We start from the raw sequence: 21,614 nt of genomic DNA on the forward strand, positions 1-21,614 counted from the left end.
ACCACTTTGAGCCATAGTTCCACTTCTAGTTTTTGAGTGGTTAATTGAAGCTAAGAGGGGTAGGGGGGAAGAGGGGGGAGGCACAGCACTGGGAATGTGGCTTGGTGGTAGAGTGCTTGCCCAGCATGCATGAAGCCCTGGGTTCCATTCCTCAGTACCACATAAACAGAAACAAAACAAAACAAAACAAAAAACTGGAAGTGGCACTGTAGCTCAAGTGGCAGAGTGCTAGCCTTGAGCAAAAGCTCAGGGTCAGTGCCCAGGTCCTAAGCTCAAGCCCAAGGACGCCCCCCCCCCAAAAAAAAAAAGTCTCTCACAGGGACTTTTCTGCCTGACTGGTTTGGAACCAAAATCCTCAGATCTCAGCCTGTTGAGTAGCTAGGATTCTAGGCATGAGACTCAGGCTCTGCCCCTTCTTTTACAATAAACTAAAAGTCCTGAGGAAAAACGGACATAGTATTAAAGTTTCTGGTTTACCTCAGGACCAGGATATGAAATATCCCAGGAAATACTAGCTTCAGCTCATCTTCAAAGCACCCTCCAGAGAACCTTCAGTGAGACCCTGGTTCCCATCACACAGTCATCAACTTGGTCATAAGCATCACAGCCTGCCACTCAAGGATGAACGGCTATAAGAGGCGCTTACAACAATGACAGCACCTCTATGCCCACACTTGCAGGGCTCAGGAACTCTGAAACTCCAGGGAAGCAGACCCTCAAGGCTGACATTTTTCTCATTTAAAATCCTGTTTTCAGAGACAACAGACATAACCTCCTATACCTTGAAGAGTGCTGAGACCAAACTAGGGCTATCAGCTAGGGCTGATGAGGGACCCGAACTACTAGGCCACCTATGCTCATTAAGAAAGAAAGAAAGAAAGAAAGAAAGAAAGAAAGAAAGAAAGAAAGAAAGAAAGAAAGAAAGAAAGAAAGAAAGAAAGAAAGATAAAGAGAGAAAGAAAAAGGAAGAAAGGAAGAAAGAAAGAAAGACAGAGGGAGGAAAAGAAAAAGAGGGAAAGAAAGAGGGAGGGAAGGAGGGGAAGGAAAGAAGGGAGGGAGGGAAAGGAAAGAAGGGAGGGAGGGAAGGAGGAAGGAAGAAAGGAGGGAGGGAGAAAAGAAAAGGGAAAGGAAGGGGAAGGGAAGGAACTGGATGCTGGTGGTTCAAGCCTATAATCCTAGCTACTCAGGAGGCTGAGATCTGAGCATTGTGGTTCAAAGCCACGTGGGGCAAGAAAGTCTGTTAGACTGTTATCTCCAATTAACCAGCAGAAAACTGGAAGTGGCACTATGGCTCAAGTGGTAGAGCGCTTGCCTTGAGCTGAAGAGCTCAGGGACAGCACCCAGGTCCCAAGTTCAAGCCCCATGACCAACAAAAAAAAGTGACTTATTCCTGCTTGTGGGTACACACAGGACCAATTACTTGGTACATAAGGAAAATAAACATTAGTCTTTTCACTCTGATGATAGAAAAGCAAAAAAAAGCAGAACATTCCAGAAATCTGGTTTAAAAAAAGTCCATAAAATTAGCAAAACCCATTAATGACGCACTCACAGAAAGCTAACGGAACATGCCATTCATAAAATGTAATGTTCTTCATCCTTTTAATTTCCTGTAGTAAGGCTCTGGCGCAACTGCTTAAACCAAACACCACCACTTTGTTTAAATGCAGAAGTACTCTCCATATTTGACTACTCTAATACATTCCTAGCACTACTTTATTACCATCTACTGACAGTCATTTATATCCCCCAGTGAAATAAAAACCTGGTAGAAAGTCAGGTGCTGGTGGCTCATGCATATAATCCTAGCAGCTCAAGAGGCTGAGATCTGAGGATTAAGTTCAAAGAAAGCTTGGGCAGAAAAGTCTTTGAGACTCTATCTCCAATTAATGAGCAAAATGTCAGGCTGGAGGTGTGGCTCAAATGGTAAGCTTGCCAGCTGTGAGCAAAAAAAGATGATGAAAGCACAGGCCCTGAGTTCAAGCCTGATACCAGCACCAAAAACAAAACAAAACAAAAAAGGCTGGGCATTGTAATCCTAGCTATTCAGGTTTGAAGGGAACCCAGGCAGAAAAGTCCATGAGATAGATTCTTGTCACTAACTAGCCAAAAGTCAAAAGTAGAAGTATAGTTCAAGTGGTAAGAGTGCCAAAGAAGCTAAGCAAGAACACAAGGGGTAATGCTGGGACAGAGTCCAATGGTAGAACACAAGGCTCAGGGTTTGTTTGATCCTGGGTGGGTGGGCAGGTGAGCAGGTTGGGGGGGAGAGAAACATGACACATTTTCAACAAACTGGTGGGAAATGAATGAAAACACTTTAGGCAAGGAGCTGGTGGCTCACACCTCTAATCCTAGCAACTCAGGAGGCTGCGATCCTCAGATCACAGGTCAAAGCCAGCCCAGGCAGTAAAGTCTGTAGGCTCTTATCTCCAATGAACCACCAGAAAACTGGAAGTGGTGCTGTGGTTCAAGTGGTAGAGTGCTCTCCTTGAGCAAAAAAAAGAAAAAAAAATCTGGGGCTGGGAAGGTGGCTCAGTGGTAGAGCGCTTGCCTTGCATGCATGAGGCCCTGGGTTCAATTCCTCAGTACTACATAAGCAAAAAGAAAGTGGCCCTGTGGCTCAAGTGGTAGAGTGCTAGCCTTGAGCTGAAGAGCTGAGGGACAGTGCCCAGGCCCAGAGTTCAGGCCCCACAACCGGACTCCCCCCCAAAAAAATAATAATCTCAGGGACAGTGCCCCAGGCACTGAGTTCAAGCCCCACGACCAAAAAAAAAAAAAAAAAAGACACTTTAGGTATAAGCCTGGCAAGCAGACTCACAGAGATTACCGTCATTTACTGTAGGTTCCCTAGCTGGAAGCCTGCACTGGACCAAATCTCACCTTAGGGCAACTACCATTCCTTGAGATTCCATCTCCATTCTGAGATATAGGAAAGCAAGCTGCCAAGGAGGCACTACCTAGAGGAATGGGAAGGCACACACAGGATAAAAGCAGGGCTCCCCCATGGTCTCAGGAGCCATTCTAACAAAGCCCCCAAGCCTCCTCACTCCTCTTCTGCTTTTCCCTGATCCCATTAACAATAGATCAACCAACTCAAGATCCAAACTCATCTCCCTCGAAATAGAAACCCCCTTCTCAAGTTTTATATGATCATTTTCAAACTCAAAAGGCAACCACAGCTGGACAGCAGTGGCTCACTCCTGTAATCCTAGCTACTCAGGCTGGTGAGATCTGAGGATCTCACAGTTCAAAGCCAGCTTGGACAGAAAAGTTTGAGCCTCTTCAATGAACCACCAAAAATCTGCAAGTTGGGGCTGGGAAGGTGGCTCAGTGGTAGTGCTTGCCTTGCATGTATGAGGCCCTAGGTTCGATTCCTTCACACCACATAAGCAGAAAAAGCCGGAAGTGGTACTGTGGCTCAAGTGGTAGAGTGCTAGTCTTGAGCAAAAGAAGTTCAGGAACAGTGCTCAGGCCCTGAGGTCAAGCCCCAGGACTGGCAATCAATCAATCAATCAATCAATCAATCAATCAATCAATCAATCAATATTAAGGGCTGGTAAGATGGCTCAGTGGTAGAGTGCTTGCCTTGCATGTATGAGGCCCTGGGTTCCATTCCTTAGCACATATAAGCAAAAAAAAGCCAGAAGTGGCGCTGTGGCTTGAGTGATAGAGTGCTAGCCTTGAGCTGAAGACCTGAGGGACAGTGCCCAGGCCCAGAGTTCAAGCCTCACAACTGACAAAAAAAAAAAGAGAGAGAGAGAGCCAGTGGCTCAATATCTATAACAAAAGCTACCCTGTTAACAGGAAAGCCGAAATCCAAAAGAACATGGCTTGAGGCCAGCCCAGGCAGAAAAGTCAGACTATTATCCCCCAAACCACCAGAAAAGTCAGTCTATAGATTCTGCTCAATAGTTAATAGAACAAGCAGGCTGAGGGAGCACAAGACCCTGAGTTCAAACCCAGGTTCTGGCCAAAAATAAGTTATCCAGACCAGAAAACAGAGGTAAAACAACCTTTTTACTGCTAGGTACTGCTGGCCTAGGAAGAGATGCTATTATCTCCATTTCATAAATGGGAATTCCTGAAGTTTCTCAAATATACCCATTCTTTTTCAGGTTAGTGCTTCACACTCACAGCACCACTAGCTTTGACTCCAAACCCATCCTATGGAGAAAACTGCCAAACAATCATACTAACATTCCATTTATAGCACAATTTCCTGGAGAGGGTAGTGAAAATACCTTCAGCTTCTCTATTTTCCCAGATACTGGTCCATAAATCAGTAAATCCATGCTTAAAGCCTTTCCATGCTTGCCACCAATCACCATGGGACAGTGAAGCAGTAGACTTGTTTTTTTGTTGTTTTGTTTTTGTTTTTGGTGCTTGTCTTGGGCTTGAACAAGAGCTCGGCATTGTCCCTGGGCTTTTTTGCTCTACTTCTGGCTTTTTGTTGGTTAATTGAAAATCAGTTTCATAGACTTTCCTACCTGGGCTGGCTTCAAACAGTGATTCTCCTATCTAAGCCATCTGAGTAGCTAGGATGACAGGCATGAGCCACTGACAAGAATTGAACCTGAGACTCTTATCTCCAACTAACCACCAGAAAATCGAAGTGGTGCTGAGCTCAAGTGGTAAGAGTGCTGAAGAGCTTAGGGACAGCACCTAGGCCCAGAATTCAATCCCACAACTGACAAAAACAAACAAAAAAACTTTAATAGGGGCTGGGAAGGTGGCTCTGTGGTAGAGTGCTTGCCTTGCATGCCTGAGGCCCTGGGTTCGATTCCTCAGGACCACATAAATAAAAAGAAAAAAGCTGGAAGTGGCGCTGTGGCTCAAGTGGTAGAGTGCTAGCCTTGAGCTGAAGAGCTGAGGGACAGCGCCCAGACCCAGAGTTCAGGCCCCATGACCGGACCCAAAAAAAAAAAAAAGAATTGAACCAACAGAATTTAAAAGAGACTGGGGGTGGGGGGGGGGAGATGGGAAGGGATGGGAAGGGAAAACAGAGGAGGCAACAATGCTTGGTAAGAAATGTACTCATTACCTTGCCCATGTAATTGTAACCCCTCTGTACAGTATTTTCTCACACACACACACACACACACACACACACACACACACACACACACACAAGTATGCTCTATGATCTATGACAAAAAAAAAAAGAATTTAAAAGAGAGATGCAAAATGTACTCAAAAAAGTCAAAGGCAACCAAGCAACCAAACATGGTCCGGTCGTGGGGCCTGAACTCTAGGCTTGGGCGGTGTCCCTCAGCTCTTCAGCTCAAGGCTAGCACTCTACCACTTGAGCCACAGCGCCAATTCTGGCTTTTTTTTTCCTGCTTATGTGGTGCTGAGGAATCGAACCCAGGGCCTCAAGCATGCAAGGCAAGCTCTCTATCACTGAGCCACCTTCCCAGCCCCACTTTCATTTTTCTTAAAAAAATTTTTTTTGTGTTGGTCTAGGGGCTTGAACTCATGGCCTGAGCACTGTCCCTGAAGTTCTTTTGCTCAAGGCTGGCACTCTACCACTAGAGCCACAGTGCCACTTTTGGCTTTTTCTGTTTATGTGGTACTGAGGAGTTGAACCCAGGGCTTCATGCATGCTAGGCAAGCACTCTATCACTAAGCTACATTCCCAGCTGGCTTTTTCTGTGTAGTTTATTGGAGATAAGTCTCACACACAGACCTTACTGTCCAGGCTGCCTTCAAACCTTGATTCTCAGATCTCAGCTTCCTGATAGCTAGGATTACAGGTGTGAGCCATCAGTACCCCGATTTTTTACAGTTAAAATTTTGTTGTCAGTACTGGGACTTGAACTCTGGGCCTCAAGCTTCGTAGACAGGCATGCTTTACCACTGAAGCACACCTCCAGCCCCAAGCTGAACTTTTTTTTTGGTTGGTTGGTCATGGGGCTAGCCAGCTCAAGGCTAGCACTCTACCACTTGAGCCACAGCACCACTTCTGGTTTTCTAGTGGTTTTTTTGGAGAAGAGTCTCACAAACTTTCCTGCCAGGGCTGGCTTTGAACAGTGATCCTCAGATCTCAACCTCCTGAGTAGAGTGGTAGAGTGCTAGCCGGACACCCCCAAAAAGAAAAAAGAAAAAGAAAAGTTCAGGAGGGTAAGATGTGAGGATGTATGTTCAAAGCCAGCCAGGGCAGGAAAGTCTATAAGACTCTTACCTCCAATTAACAACTAGAAAATGGAAGTGGTACTGTGGCTCAGAATGGTAGAGCCATAGCCTTGGACAAAAGAGCTCAGGAATGGTGCCCAGACCCTGAGGTCAAGCCCCATGACTGACAAAAAGCATAAATAAATTCAGCTTGGCCTCAGATCAATCAGCTCTTCGAATCTGTCTAAGCTATTTGGAAAGGTTCGATGTAGACCCATTTCCCTAGCCAATTCATTGGATGACCTTGCCCTTACATTTACTTGATTTACAAAAACTTCTACAGAGGGGTAGGGAATGTGGCTTAGCGGTACAGTGCTTGCCTAGCCTTCTTGAAGCCCTGAATTCCTCAGTACCACATAAACAGAAAAAGGTGGAAGTCATGCTAGGTAACGGCAGAATGCTAGCTCAGCTCAGGGACAGTGCCCAGGCCCTGAGTTCAACCCCCAGGACAAGGAAGGAAGGGAGGGAGGGAGGGAGAGGGAAGGAAAGAAAGAAAAGAAACTTCTACAGAAGTCTGAAGCTACTTTTTATGTATATTCCACTGTAAGTGTCCTATCCCCTCCTTCCCCAACCAGCATCCACTCACCAGAGACTTAACTCACTGCCTCCAGATCTCAACAGTGGTAGAGTAATAAATGTTAACAATAGGGCTAGGAATGTGGCTTACTGATAAAGTGCTTGCCTAACATGCATGAAGTCCTGGGTTCAATTCCTCAACACCACATAAACAGAAAAACCTGGAAGTAATGCTGTAGCTCAAGTGGTAGAGTGCTAGCCTTGAGGAAAAGAAGCTCAGGGACAGTGTCCAGGCCCTGAGTTCAAGCCCAAGGACTAACAAAAATGAATAAGTATCAATAATATTAATGCCATTTTTTTGGGGGGATGCAGTCCTGGGGTTTGAACTCAGGGCCTAGATGCTGTCCCTGAGCCTCTCTGTGCTCAAGGCCAGCACTCTACCACTAGAGCCACAGCACCACTTCTGCCTTTTTCTGTGTATGTGGTACGGAGGACTTTATTCCTGCTAGCAAACACTCTACCACTAAAAGCCACCTTCCCAGCCCCAGAGCCTCATTCTCTTGCTTGGCTTTTTCTGCTCAAGGTTAGGACTCTACCAACTGAGCCACACCTCTACTTCCAACTTTTTGGTTAACTGGATTTGGGATAAGACTTTTCTGTTCTGGCTGGCTTCAAACCAAGATCCTCATATTTCAGCGTTTTAAGTAGCTAGTATTACAGGCATGAGCCACAAGCACAAGCTCCAAGTGTACCATTTGTAAGCCTTTAACTCACTGAATCTTCCCAACAGCTCTATGAGAGAGGAATAATTATTGACAATTTACAAACAAGGACATAGGCACAGGGCAATTAGATCACTCCACTCCAATCACAAAGCTGTTAAGCGTTGAATTAAGGAATGGGATAACTATGATAAATTCATTCATTCACTCCAACAATTATACACTTCTAAAGGCTGAGAGTACAACAGTGAATAAATCAGATAACATTCCAGATTCATGGGGCTTACAACTTTCTCTCTTTCTCAGTATGTTTCATTCAAGGACATAATCCTAAATACTTTTAAATATCCTAAGATTTTCCTAATATATCAAATATATATATACATACATAAAATTTGACTGGGTGCCAGTGGCTCATACCTGTAATCCTAGCTACCAGGAAGCTGAGATGATCTGGGGATCACAGTTTGAAGCCAGCCCTGGCAGGAAAGTTCACGAAACTCATCTCAACCACCAAAAAGCCAAAAGTGGCTTTTTGAGCATTGAGCTGTGGCTCATATGGCAGAGAACTGGCCTTGAGCAAAAAAGCTCAGGAACAGCACCCAAGCCTTGAGTTCAAGCCCCAGGCTCAGCATCAGAAAAAAAAAAAATCAAATTCAGATAATCAAATTTAATATAGGAGAAAGAGCATAGGGCTTGGAGCCAGTAAACGTGGTTTAAATTCTCAACATTGCCATTTACTAGCAGTGTGGCCTGGGCAAATTCCTTCACCTGACTGTTCATGCCATAATGTGTAAAAGGGCTGTTTATGAAAAGCAGTTTCTCAAGTAAGTGATGCTTCTCTCACATCGCAGATCTTTAGGACAGGTTCAATAAAAAGAGTTTCCTTCTCTCCCCTCCACTCCTTCCCGGGAGTCCCAAGCAACCATATAATGACTTCATAATGTGTCTCATCACCCAACACGTGGTGTTTGTTTTTTTTTTTAAAAAGACAATCTGGAACTACAATGAGAACCGAAACGTAGCCGGGCTCTTACTTCCCAGGGCAATCCTCACCGGAGATTGTCACCACTGTCTCCACTGTCAGGGCCCAGACTGCTCTGATTCAGATACATGAGGTGACAGTCCGGAATGACAGCGGTTCACAGCCTGGCAGTGGCCGTCGGCAGGGGTGGCTCTGTCTCAAGCTGGCGACCTGCAGAGAAGGTGCCACGCTTCCAGCCGGGGGACGGGGAGGGTCCGGAGTGGCACGGGGGCGGCGGTGGACAGCGCCGGCGCGAGTTCGGCTCCCGCAGCTGCTCTCCCGCCACCTGCCACCCCGAGGCCACCTCCCAGGAGGGGCCGCACCGCCGACGCCGGCGTCCCCGGCGCCCAGCGGGCTCCGCGGCCCGTGTCCCCTCCGCCCCCGTGACCTGTCGGCCGGAGGCGCCAGAGCAGGCCGCAGCCCGACCCCGAGCCGACTTCCCTTCTGGACTCGGAGCTGCTCGGCTCCGGACGCGGCGAGGGAAGAGCGGGAAGCCCTCACCTATCTTCACGACCGTATCTGCCATGCACCGGTCCCACTTCTTGCCGAGGTCGGACTCCGACATGTTCCCCACCCGCAGCTCCAGCTTTTCCTCACGGCCGGCCCCCGCGCTTTGACTCCCGGCAAGTCTCGCGAGAGCCGGCCTCCGTTGCAGGCCCGGAAGGCCTGCTTCCCAGATATCGCGGGATTACTTGCCGAGGCCGTCCCTTCCGGTTTGGGTCGTCAAGGTGACAGGTTGCCTGGAGGCCAGTGGCGACCCTGACCTTGGAGCGGCTTCCAAGCCGGGTGTGGCTGATAGTTTCCTAGGATTGGCCCTGGAACTGTCAGGGTCCAGCAGGCACGTGATGTGTTCATTCCTGCACTTAGTTGTTATCACAGTGCCCACTCATTCATTCACTCATTCATTCATTTATTGCCGGGGAGGGAGTTCCCACCTCCAGTCACGAAACCGGGCACTGCTCTGGCAAAGTCAAAGACACGCTTTTTAGAAAGTCTTTAGGCATCCTTGGACCCTTATCTTCCTTATCTCATTTGTCTTCCTTATCTTCCTTTTCTCTCCTCCAGTGATCTAACTCCTAGCTGTCACTCCTCTCAAGTTCTCTTCAGACTCTTCCACTTTTGTATGCCACCTAGGTGGCTTCTGACGTTTTCATCAATCCTTTTAGTTTAGGAAATCTTCACGAATAATTGCAACCCTGGTCCAAGTATAGCCCTAGTATCAAACATCTACTTAAAGCAATCTCTCTGTTTCTGTGTGTCTGTGTGTATCTGTGCTTCGCTCTCTCTCTCTCTCTCTCTCTCTCTCTCTCTCTCTCTCTCTTTCTCTCTCTCTCTCTCTCTCTCTCCCTCTCTCTCTCTCTCTCTCACACACACACACACATATACAGATAATTGCTGTGTCATTGATTGTAGTCTTTATTTCTTCAACTCTAGCAATAAATATAAATTGTCTCATGGTATTTCTCTGATTAGAAGCTATCAATGGCTGGGCACCAGTGGCTCACGTCTGTAATCCTAGCTACTCAGGAGGCTGAGATCTGAGGATCATGGTTCAAAGCCAGCCTGAGATCTGAGGATCACAGTCCAAAACCAGCCCGGGCAGGAAAGTCTGTGAAACTCTCTTTTTTTTTTTTTTTTTTTTTTTTGGTCGGTCGTGGTGCTTGAACTCTGGGGGGCTTGGGCGCTATCCCTCAACTCTTCAGCTCAAGGCGAGCGCTCTACCGCTTGAGCCACAGCACCACTTCCCCTGAAACTCTTATGTCCAATAAACCGCCAGAAAAAAACAGAAGTGTGCTGTGGCTCAAGTGGTAGAGCACTAGCCTTGAGCTGACGAGCTGATGGACAGCACTCAGCCCCAGAGTTAAAGCCCCAGCACCGACAATAAAAAAAGAAGCTATCAATGGCTCTCATGCATATATAGTATATATGCAGTCTTCAATACTCCACTCATCTTAAGGATGTCTGTTCTAAGAGAATACAGAGCCTTTCCTTGTCCAATGAATTTGCCTAACCCATAGAATTCTTCTACAGCTTGGCACCTATAGCTCATGCCTGTAATCCTAGCTACTCAGGAGACTGATATCTGAGGATTCATGTTCAAAGCCAGCCTAAGCAGGAAAGTCTTTGAAAGTCTTATCTCCAATTAATTGTGGAAAAAGTGTTGTGGCTCAAGTTGTAGAGTGCTAGCCTTAAGCAAAAAGGGACTCAGAGACAGTGCCCAGGCCCTGAATTCAAGCCTCAGGACCAGTACATAAATAAATAAACAAGTCTGCTAGATAGATGTTTTCGATGTCCTTTGTCAGTACAAGTTCTTTAAGGGCCTGACTTCTCCTTTTTCCTTCTTTTTTTTTTTTTTTTTTTTTTTGGGGGGGGGGTCCGGTCATGGGGCCTGAACTCTGGGCCTGGGCGCTGTCCCTCAGCTCTTCAGCTCAAGGCTAGCACTTTACCACTTGAGCCACAGCGCCACTTCCAGCTTCTTTTTTGCTTATGTGGTGCTGAGGAATGAAACCCAGGGCCTCATGCATACAAGGCAAGTGCTCTACCACTGAGCCACCTTCCCAGTCCCTCCTTTTTCCTTCTTTAAGTACAATGCCTTAGGTATTGAGTATAGCCATGAATATTTATTGAGCTGACTTGAATGGTCAATTGAACTGATTTTGTTGAATGAATGATTGAATGAATTTTTTAAAAAAGAATTCTACTTCTGGGGATACTGTACTGTAGTATTCTGTAGAGAAAAGGAACATTAACTTCACTAAATTCCTATGATCTCACAATTTACACCAGGCACTTCATGTAATTGCACTGATCTCACAACAGGTTGAAAGTCCTCTTTTCATTTTCACAGATTTGGAAACTGAGTCTCAGAGAAGTTACATAACAGCAGATGCATTGTGTAGATTTATAAACTGATAGAGACAGGCATTTTTATTGGATTCAAGAGAGCTGTAAACTTCTGTAGGAGGTAGGTAGATAGAACATTATGAAAGCAATCAGAGGCAGATGGGATAGCATGAATCCTGGAGCCAAGCTGTCTGCATTCAGATCCCAGCCTCTTTATTCCCTTGCCTGTATTATTTATTCTCTTTCCACCGTTGCTTTCCTAGCATAATGTTTTGTTCTCTGCTATAGTCCAGGCTATAACGCATTATCTGACACAGCTTTTTTTGATAAATATTTATTGATTGAATGAAACAAAGGATCATCTAGGCACCAGTGGCTTATGTCTGTAATCCAAGCTACTCGAGGCTGAGATATGAAAATCACAGTTCAAAGTTATCCCAGGCAGAAAAGTCCATGAGACTCTTATTTCCAATTAACCGCCAAAAAAGCCAAAGGTGAAACTATGGCTCAAGTAGTAGAAGGCTAGAATTGAGCAGAAAAGCTCAGGGACAGTGTCCAGGCCCTGAGTTCAAACCCCAGGACAAGCATGCGCACACACACACACACACATACACCACACACAAATATCAGTGAAAATGGTGAAATTTTTATAGTTCTTAGAAAACAAAATCACACGTAGGGAAATAATTGATTTTAAAAAAACAATACATTCATTATAAACTTAACTTTTAAAATGGTTAAATCCTAGGTATTCAAAGCTGAGTTTTGGTTGGGAATGTGGCTTAGCAGTAGAGTGCTTGCCTGGCATGCATGAAGCCTTGGGTTTGATTCCTCAGTACAACAGAAAAAGCCAAAAGCGGTATGTGGCTCTAGTGATACAGTACTAACCTTGAGCAAAAGAAGCTCAGGGGCAGTGCCTAGGCCCTGACCTCAAGCACCAGGACTGGCCAAAAAGAAGTCTCAGACTTTTCCGCCCTGGCTGGCTTTGAACTTGGATCATCAGATCTCAGCCTCTACATCTGGCTTTCTTTTTTTTTTTTTTTTTTTTGCCAGTCCTGGGGCTTGAACTCAAGGTCTGGGCACTGACCCTGAGTTTTTTTTTCTCAAGGCTAGCACTCTAACACTTGAGCCACAGTACCAATTCTGGCTTTTTCTGTTTAGGTGGTACTGAGGAATCAAACCCAGGGCTTCATCCATGGCAGCCATGCACTCTACCACTAAGCCACATTCCCAGCTCCAGTTGCTATTTTTTGAAGGAAAGAAGGAAGGAATTATTTTTCTTTTCATTTTTATGTCTATAACAATAGTCATACCACATATGTAGCGCTGCTCAGTTGGTGTTCTTGGGTTAGCACTTGGCCCTACCTTGGTGGTTAGAGAGTCCTAGTGTGGGACAGAAGCTTAACAGTAAGAACCGAAGTAGGTTTAAGGTTCAATTGACCTTAAGAGTTTGAGGGTGAGTAAATGCTTGGAAAGTTGTGTTCTAAGAGATAATTTACCTACATCTAATTTACCTACATTTAATGGTGTGCTCAAGTTGCATAGAATTAATTTATGAGACAGTCTGAGTGAGACAAATATTGTTGAACTACTTTGGATTTAAATATGTGAGCTTTTTTTTTTTTTTGGGTCCGGTCATGGAGCCTGAACTCTGGGCCTGGGCGCTGTCCCTCAGCTCTTCAGCTCAAGGCTAGCACTCTACCACTTGAGCCACAGCGCCACTTCCGGCTTTTTTCTTATGTGGTGCTGAGGAATCGAACCCAGGGCCTTAAGCATGCAAGGCAAGCGCTCTACCACAGAGCCACCTTCCCAGCCCCAATATGTGAACTTTAGAATGAGGGTTAGTGAAAAGTTTAAGCATCATAGCTTGAGGGCATTTCAGAGATCAACCACAATCACACATTTGCCCACTACACGGCCCCCAGGCTACCAAAATCAAGTTACCTCTGATTTTTTTTTCCACCTCGATAATATGAACTAAATTATGGTATAACTGACAATTGCTTACTGTTCAGTTAATTAAAAAGTAGGTATAAGCCCAGACCCAGAGTTCAAGCCCCATGTCCAGAAAAAAAAAAGTTTATATGTGTAAGGTATATTAAATAGGTAGGTTTTAATAGGTAGCCAATGAAGAGAACACCACATGGTATTCGGGCAGGTAAAGTTTATTTACCAAACTGCTGCCTGCATTGTGGTGGAGAGACAAGGCCAAAAAGAGGCAACCCACCCCTGGGCCAGAACTTATCTAGGCTGGGGATTTATCTGGCTAGTGGAAGAAAGGTGTGGCTACACTGGATCCAGATGGGACCTCAGGGCCTGAGACCTTCCTGCAGTCAGGTGTGTGTGGGGGGGGGGAGGCAGGAAGTGAGGTGAGGAGGGATGTGACTGCTTCTAGGTGTGCCACTAAGTGACTTAGGTACTGGGTGGAAACTTCACCAAGAGGTAGAGAGCTGTCTGAACTGGGCCTGCATGGCCTGAGGCAGACCTTACTAGGAGAACAATTTTTAGGTGAGTGTATCAATCCTGAACTGGCAGTATCCTTCCAAAGTCACATCTTCACCAAGAGGTCGATAGGAATCCCTGAATCTCTATGCAAATCTGTGTGAGGAATTTTTTTCCTTGCCATTCAGGGCCTCACTGCACCCCCATGCTCCAACCCTAGCCTTATGCAAGCCTTAATATAGCTGTGCATCTGTTTTGTTCCTTTCGGTTTGTATCTTTTCTCAGATCCTCGGAGGGATCCAGGATCCAGAGATTAATATGCATTGACCTTGAGCCAAATGCGGGCCTTAGAAAAGGAGCCAATCCTTCCAGCAGAGGGCAGTGGCGCCCATATTCCCCACTCCGCCCCCTCCCCTCCTCCTTGACCTTGACATTGGTTATCAAGAGTTCCATTGGTTGAGTCTAGTAGGCTGACTTGAGGCCTTCTGGAGACAACACTGACCTTGCTCTGCTCTTCCTCCTGGCTTGGTTTTGAAAATCCTATTTCCAACTCTCAATCATATGACAAACCCTCAAGCACTGACTCTGGGGAAATCCACCTTATCCAGTCAACTTCCTGAAAGGGCCTGGGAAATTCTTCTAGGGTTACATATTTTTCCGAACCTCACCACTCCCTTGTCAACGCCAGATTCTCTGGCTTCCTTCACGGATAATGTTTGACCTCCCATACAAACATTGATTCAGAGATCCTGGTTGGAATCCTCTGGAAATTCTACCCAACTATCAGTTGGAAGCCCTTGTCGGTAAAGAATATAAACACCTGGATCTTTAACCACATTCAAAGTCTCTGAGAAAAGATCCACACTCCCTTCCACTCTTGCTTTATACCCATGTTGCATGGACTCCTTCTGGATCAAACTATGCCTGCAATGGATTAGACTTTCCAGCTGTTAGATTTTAAAGAAGAGGTTGCCAAGTAAAAACCACACCACGAATGTGGTATTCAGGTGAGGGGTAGGTTTATTCATCCTTCCGGCTGGCACCAGGTCAGGGTGGCACTCCACACAGTTGGGAAAGAGCGCGTCTGGCTCTGGGCAAGGCCTTATCTAGGGTAGGGGTAGGGAAAGATGTGGCCATATCGAATCCAGATGTGACCTCAGCAGATGCAGATGTGACTTCTTCCAGGTGTTCTCGTGGTAGAGCGCTAGCTTTGAGCAGAAGAGCTCAGGGACAGCACCCAGGCCCAGAGTTCAAGCACCACGACCAACCAAAAAGAAAAAAACATAATCAGATGAGAATTGCAGGCATACAGATATATATATATATATATATATATATAGACTGTGGGGTCTAGATCTTGTACAGGTATAGTGTGGCTGGAACAGTGTGCAGAAGCAGGAGATAAAACCAGAGAATAAGGGCCCAGTGCCAGTGGCTTATGCCTATAATCCTAATTACTCAGGAGCTGAGATCCTAGTTCCAAGCCAGCCTGGGCAAGAAAGTTCATGAGACTCTTTATCTCCAATCCTCAGAAAAACAAAAGCCAGAAGTGGGGCTATGGCTCTAGTGGTAGAGCACTAGCCTTGAACAAAAGCAGCTCAGGGACAGTGCCCAAGCTCAGAGTTCAAGCTCCAGGACCAGGAAAAAAAAAAGATAAAAGCACACAAAATAACACCTTACAGGACTAGTGAACACTTTTTGGTTTTACTCTTAGTGAATGGGAAAACATTAGACATCTCACATTGAACATTGCACTGAGAAGAGAATGCTGCAAATGCGGCACAGAAGCTGGAAAGCAGAAGACTATGAAAATCATCCAAGAATGACAGAGAAGGAGGCAATGAAAAGAACTTGGGTTCTGGATACAGTCTGCCCTCTGTGTCTGCAGGTTCTACACAAGTGGATTCAATTGATACTTGTAGCAAGTTGGTGAATAGCTATGTAGCTCAGTAGTAAAGCACTTGCTCAGCATGTGCAAGGCCCCAGAACCACAAACTGAAAATGCATTTGCGCTAAGCATGTATTATTTTTCCTAGTCACATTCCCTAAACAATACAGTGCAATAACTATTTACAAAACATTCTTATTATAGTATGTATTACAAGGAGCCTAGAGAAGGACACAGAAGAATATATCAGTTTAAACAAGTACTACATTGTTTTGTCTAAGGGATTTCAGTGTCCTGCCTTTTGGTGTTCTCAGAGACTCCTGGAAATTCTTCCCCATGGACACACTAAGGGAGTGATAGAGCTGATGAGATCCTTGGCCAGTTTTTTTTTTTTTTTTTTTGCCAGTTGTGGGGCCTAACTCTGGGCCTGGGCGCTGCCCCTCAGCTATTCAGCTCAAGGCTAGCACTCTACCACACAAGCCACAGCACTACTTCTGGCTTTTTCTGCTTATGTGGTGATAAGGAATCAAACCCAGGGCCTCATGCATGCAAGGCAAGCACTCTACCACTGAGCCACCTTCCCAGCCCCCTTGGGTAGTTGGATATAGGGTGTTTTGTTGTTGTTTTGTGCAGGTCCTTGTGGCTTGAACTCAGGCACTGAGTTCCAGAACAAGGCACTGTTCCAGAACTACATTTGGTCAACGCTAGCACTCTTACCACTTGAGCCACAGCTCTACTTTGAGCTTTTTGGTAGTTTATTGGAAATAAAAATCTCACATGGCTGAGAATATGGCTTAGTGGTAGAATGTGGGCCTAGCATGCATGAAGCCCTGGGTTTGATTGTTCAGTACCACATAAACAAAAAGCCAGAAGTGGTGTTGTGGCTCAAGTGGTACAGTGCTAACCTTGAGCAAAAAGAAGCTCAGGGACAGTACCCAGGCCCTGAGTTCAAGCCCCAAGACTGGAAAGAAAAATATAAGAATCTCACAGACTTTCTTGCTTGGCCTGGCTTCAAACCACCATCCTCAGATCTCAGCTTCCTGAGTAGCTAGGATTAGAGGCATAAGCCACTCCTGCCTGGTGATGTAGGGCTTTTGGAGGAAAAAAAAAAAAACAACAGAGATAAATGATTCTAAGATTTGGGCTGCAAATAAATAGGAACCTTGACCTGACACAAAGGTGTCAGTTGGATGGGGTTAAGGTCTCTTTGGAGATGTCACTTACCTAGTATATGTGGTACTTTAGTATATGTGTGTTTCCCCAGCCCTGCCCCCCTCCAACTCCCCTCCCTCTCAACTATTTCCTTGAACCAGAGCCCTGGCTATCACAGCCGGTGGTGGCCTCTGCTGAGATCACAGGTGTCCTTCATCTTTTCCATGGTGAAGGCCAAGTTCCAGTTTGCTCCATCCATCACACTTGTAATGGGAGCTGCAAAAAAAGCTCCAGGGCCTGGGTGAAAATGTCCAGTGGTTTTTCTTCCTACTTCTGAGCTCAGAGTAAATTCTAAACCAGGTGTGGGAAGACTGGCATACCCAAAGGATCCGTAAAAGACCAGGAAACACAGCTCAGAAAAAGAGATGAACTTGTATCACTGAATGGCAAAATGAGACAGAATTGATGGATAAATTCCATCTCCTTCCAAGGGGCAGAAATGACACCATCTCCTTCCCAAGACCAAGTACCACCAAGGGACCATGGCTTCTTCGAGCCCCTCTATACATCTTTGCTGTAAGAAGTAGCAACTTAACTATGACTTCTTGGAGATGTGTAGCTCTATACAGATTACCTGTGTTTGCTTTTTCTTATTCCCTGCCTCATTTCCTGTTTTCCTTTTTGTCTTCTTCAGCTTTGCCTCAGCCTCTGATTTCTTCTAAGAATCCCAGAGTAAATCAACATTTAAGTGGAAATGCAGAATAAACAGGAGGGCTGGGAATGTGGCTTAGTGGTAAGAGTGCTTACCTAGCATGTATGAAGCCCTGGGTTTGATTCTTCAGTACCACATAAATAGAAAAAGCCAACAGTGATGCTGTGGCTCGAGAGTGCTAGCCTTGAGCATAAGAAGCTCAGGTCAACTCAATGTCCAGGCCCTGAGTTCAAGCCCCATGACCAACAACAACAACAAAAAAAGATTCAAAATCAGCCTGGGCAGAAAAGAGACTATACTATCTCCATGAAACTCCATCTCCAAAATAAAAAGCAAAAAGCCAGACTAGAGGTGATATTAAGCGACACAGTACCGGTGGACAAACAAGCTGAGTAAGAACTTGATTCAGGGACTGGGAAGGTGGCTCAGTGGTAGAGTGCTTGCCTTGCATGCCTGAGGCCCCAGGTTCAATTTCTCAGCACCACACAAGCAGAAAAAAGCCGGAAGCAGTGGTAGAGTGCTAGCCTTGAGCTGAAGAGCTGAGGAACAGCACCTAGGCCCAGAGTCCCGGCCCCATAACTGACAAAGATTCACTGAGCTAAAGTTCCCATATCCAGGTCTGGTTATGTAGCTTAGTGGTAGAGTGCTTGCCTAATATGCAGATCTCAGCCTTCCAAGTAGCCTCCCAAGGAGGCCAGAAGATTGTGACATTTTTTTTTAGAGCTTGCACATATTCAGTATGCACAGCAATTATTTTTTGAGTATGTTAAATCTGAGCTTGATTGGCCCCAGAGACGAAGAACCCACAAACACAGAATGCCAACTGTATAAACTGTTCAGGTCACTACAGGCTGGAATGTAGATGGAGGAAAGGAAGACCTAAGACAGAGTTTTGTGGTATTCAAACATTTAGAAGCTAGAGAAATGAGGATGAGTCAGAGGAGGAGAAGGACCAACCGTGGCTGAGAAGAAAACCAAGAAAGGCTGTTTTTCTGCAAGCCAAATTAAGAAAACATTGCAGGCAAACTTGATTAAATGGGTCACATAAATGAGCATAGAGAATTGACCACTGCATTTAGCATTAAGAAAGTCTTATTGGTGACCCTAACAAGAAAATTTTCTGTGTAGTGGTTAAAACCAAAACCCAAGACAGCAGGCTTGGAGGAAGGGCAGGATGACAAGGTTTGGTTTGGAGTGAGTGAGTGCATGTAACTTTTTTTTTTTTTTTGGTCATGGAGCTTGAACTGTGAGCCTAGGCACTGTCCCTCAGCTCTTCAGCTCAAGGCAAGCGCTCTACCACTTGAACCATAGCGCCACATCCAGTTTTCTGGTGATTAATTGGAGATAAGAGTCTCATGGAGCCAGGCACTGGTGGGTCACTCTTATAATCCTAGCTACTCAGGAGGTTGAGGTCTAAGGATCACGGTTCAAAGCCAGCCCGGAGCAGCCAAGTCCGTGAGACTATTATCTCCAAATAACCACCAGAAAACTGGAAGTGGTGCTGTGGCTCAAGTGCTTGCCTTGAGCTGAAGAGCACAGGGACAGTGCCCAGGTCCAGAGTTCAAGCCCCATGACCAACCAACCAACCAACCAACAAACAAACAAAAAAGAGTCTCATGGATTTTCCTGCTTGGGCTGGCTTTGAACCAAGATCCTCAGCTCTCAGCCTCCTGAGTAGCTAGGATTACAGGCATGAGCCACCAATGCCCAGCCTGACTGAGCTTCTTTTGCTCAAGGCTAGTGCTCTAACATTTGAGCCACAGCTGCACTTTCCATTGTTTTTATGTATTGCTTTTGTAGTTAATTGGAGTTAGAATTTACAAATTCTGTGTAAATTGTTACACTATGTTGTTTAGGGGCTGTGATTTAGGGTACTTTAAAAATTTTGTTTTTTTTGTGCTAGTCCTGGGGCTTGAACTCAGGGTGTGAGCATTGTCCCTGAGCCTGCTTCTGCTCAAACTAGCATTCTACCACTTGAGCCACAGCACTACTTCCAGCCTTTTCTGTTTATGTGGTACCGAGTAATCGAACCCAGGGTTTCATGTGTGCTAGACAAGTACTCTACCACTAAGCCACATTTCCAGCCCTGGGTGCCAGTGCTCATGTTTGTAATCCTCGCTACTCAGGAGGCTGAGATCTGAAGATCATGATTCAAACACAGCTCGAGCAGGAAAGTCTGGGAGATTCTTATCTCCAATTAACCACCAGAAAACCGGAAGCAGCACTGTGGCTCAAGTGGTAGAATGTTGGTCTTGAGCTCAAGAGCTCAGGGATAGTGCCCAGACTCAGAATTCAAGCCCCACGACCCACAAAAAAAAAAAAAAAAAAAAAAAAATTCCCAAGGTTTCTTGCTTGACTCCACTTTGAATGGCAAACCTCAGCTCTCAGCTAGGATTACAGGCCTGAGGCACCAGCACCCAGCTAACTTTTTGAAGACTTTTTCTCTAAAAAGGAACAAAGACAAAGAGCTTGAGAAGGGGTTTGAACAACTGCAGGCTGCTCTAGGATGGAAAAAATTACTCATATTTGCATATATCATTCATCAGAAGACAGAAGTGACAATCTCAGAGACAGAGGTGACCCACAACCACTGTAGCTTGGAAGTGCCCAGAAGAAATGCTAAGGATGGATGAAGGTTCCTGGGATCTCAAAGCAGGAGGCTTGTTTCTGGAAAGGAAAAAGGGAATTCTGGACATCTGGAATTTCCTCTCCATGGCCGCCTGACTCTCTAGGGCTCAACTTTGAAAGTTGAATGTTTACTTTTTGATGTGGTTTGAACCCCAGAGCCCACACTAGGTTCCCAAGAGTATTTAATTAAATGGGAATCGGGTGTGCATCTGTGAGTAATTAATGGTGATCAAAAATAATTAAATAGTAGATGTCAGTGCTGTTACCTGGTTTCTTAACAATAATTGCAAAAGGATGAAAGTACTTATCAAGTCCTTATCTTCTGTGGGGAACCAAGTTCATGTTAAAATAATGAAAGACCTTGGGTTGGGAATGTGGCTTAGTGGTAGAGTGCTTGCCTAGCGTGCGTGAAGCCCTGGGTTCGATTCCTCAGTACCACATAAAGAGAAAAAACAAGAAGTTATGCTAAGTGGTAGAGTGCTAGCCTTGAACAAAAAAAAGCTCAGAAGCAATGCCCTAAGCCCTGAGTTCAAGCCCCAGGACAGGCAAAAAAAAAAAAAAAAAATATATATATATATATATATATATATATATATATATATATATATATATATATATATATATATATATATGGGTGAAGACGACCTTAGTGGTAGGGCACATTCTAGAATGCATTAGGAGCCGGGCGCTGGTGGCTCACGCCTGTAATCCTAGCTACTCAGGAGGCTGAGATCTGAGGATCGCGGTTCAAAGCCAGCCCGGGCAGGAGAGACCGTGAGACTCCTATCTCCAATAAACCACCAGAAAACCGGAAGTGGCGCTGTAGCTCAAGTGGTAGAGCGCTCGCCTTGAGCTGAAGAGCTGAGGGACAGCACCCAGGCCCAGAGTTCAAGCCCCATGACCGACAAAAAAAAAAAAAAAAAAAAAAAAAAAAAAAAAAAATAGAATGCATTAGGTCTGGGTTCTGGGTTCTATCTACAGCAGTGCAAAAAAATTCAAATAAAGATTAAAATATACCTATTTGAAGCAATAAAGTACCAAACATAGGACACAACATTCTCTTTCTCAGTCTAGAAGGACTCCTTCTCCAAGAGGAAAAATGAGAGGTTCATAATATAACAATATAGAATCCTTTTTGTCTCTAGTGGTACTGAGATTTGAACTCCAGGCCTTGTGGTTGCTAGGTAGAAACTACTGCTTTATCCACATCCCTGGTTCTTTTTTATTTTAAGTTATTTTGGCATAGGATCTTGAATTTTTGTCTGGGTTGGCTTGGACCAAAATCCTTCCTATTCACATTTCTCTATGCACATTTCCCACAGGCATACCTTACCTGCTCAGAATTATTAGTTGAGACGGGGAGCAGGGGGTGTCTCTGAAACTTTTTGCCTATATTAGCCTTGACCTGAAATCCTCCATATCTTTGCCTCCTGAGTAACTGGGAATTCAGATGTGAGCTACTGTGCCTGGCTTATAACAAACTTTTTTTTTTGTCAGTTGTGGGGCTTGAACTCA

General features: G+C 45.2%; 1 protein-coding gene across 1 annotated transcript in view; it reads right to left on the reverse strand.

The window, feature by feature from the left end:
- Micos10 (mitochondrial contact site and cristae organizing system subunit 10) overlaps window positions 1-9,070 on the reverse strand; it is a 34,048-nt gene extending 24,978 nt beyond the window's left edge. Inside the window, exon 1 of the mRNA XM_070037795.1 lies at window positions 8,935-9,070. Within this exon, the coding sequence (XP_069893896.1) occupies window positions 8,935-8,998 (64 nt within the window). The 5' untranslated portion in view covers window positions 8,999-9,070. The remainder of the gene's footprint in view (window positions 1-8,934) is intronic.
- Between the last annotated feature and the right edge of the window lie 12,544 nt (window positions 9,071-21,614).

Source organism: Dipodomys merriami, unplaced genomic scaffold (genome assembly GCF_024711535.1).
Source record: "Dipodomys merriami isolate MVZ:Mamm:240054 unplaced genomic scaffold, mDipMer1.0.p SCAF_28, whole genome shotgun sequence".
Lineage (NCBI taxonomy): Eukaryota > Metazoa > Chordata > Mammalia > Rodentia > Heteromyidae > Dipodomys > Dipodomys merriami.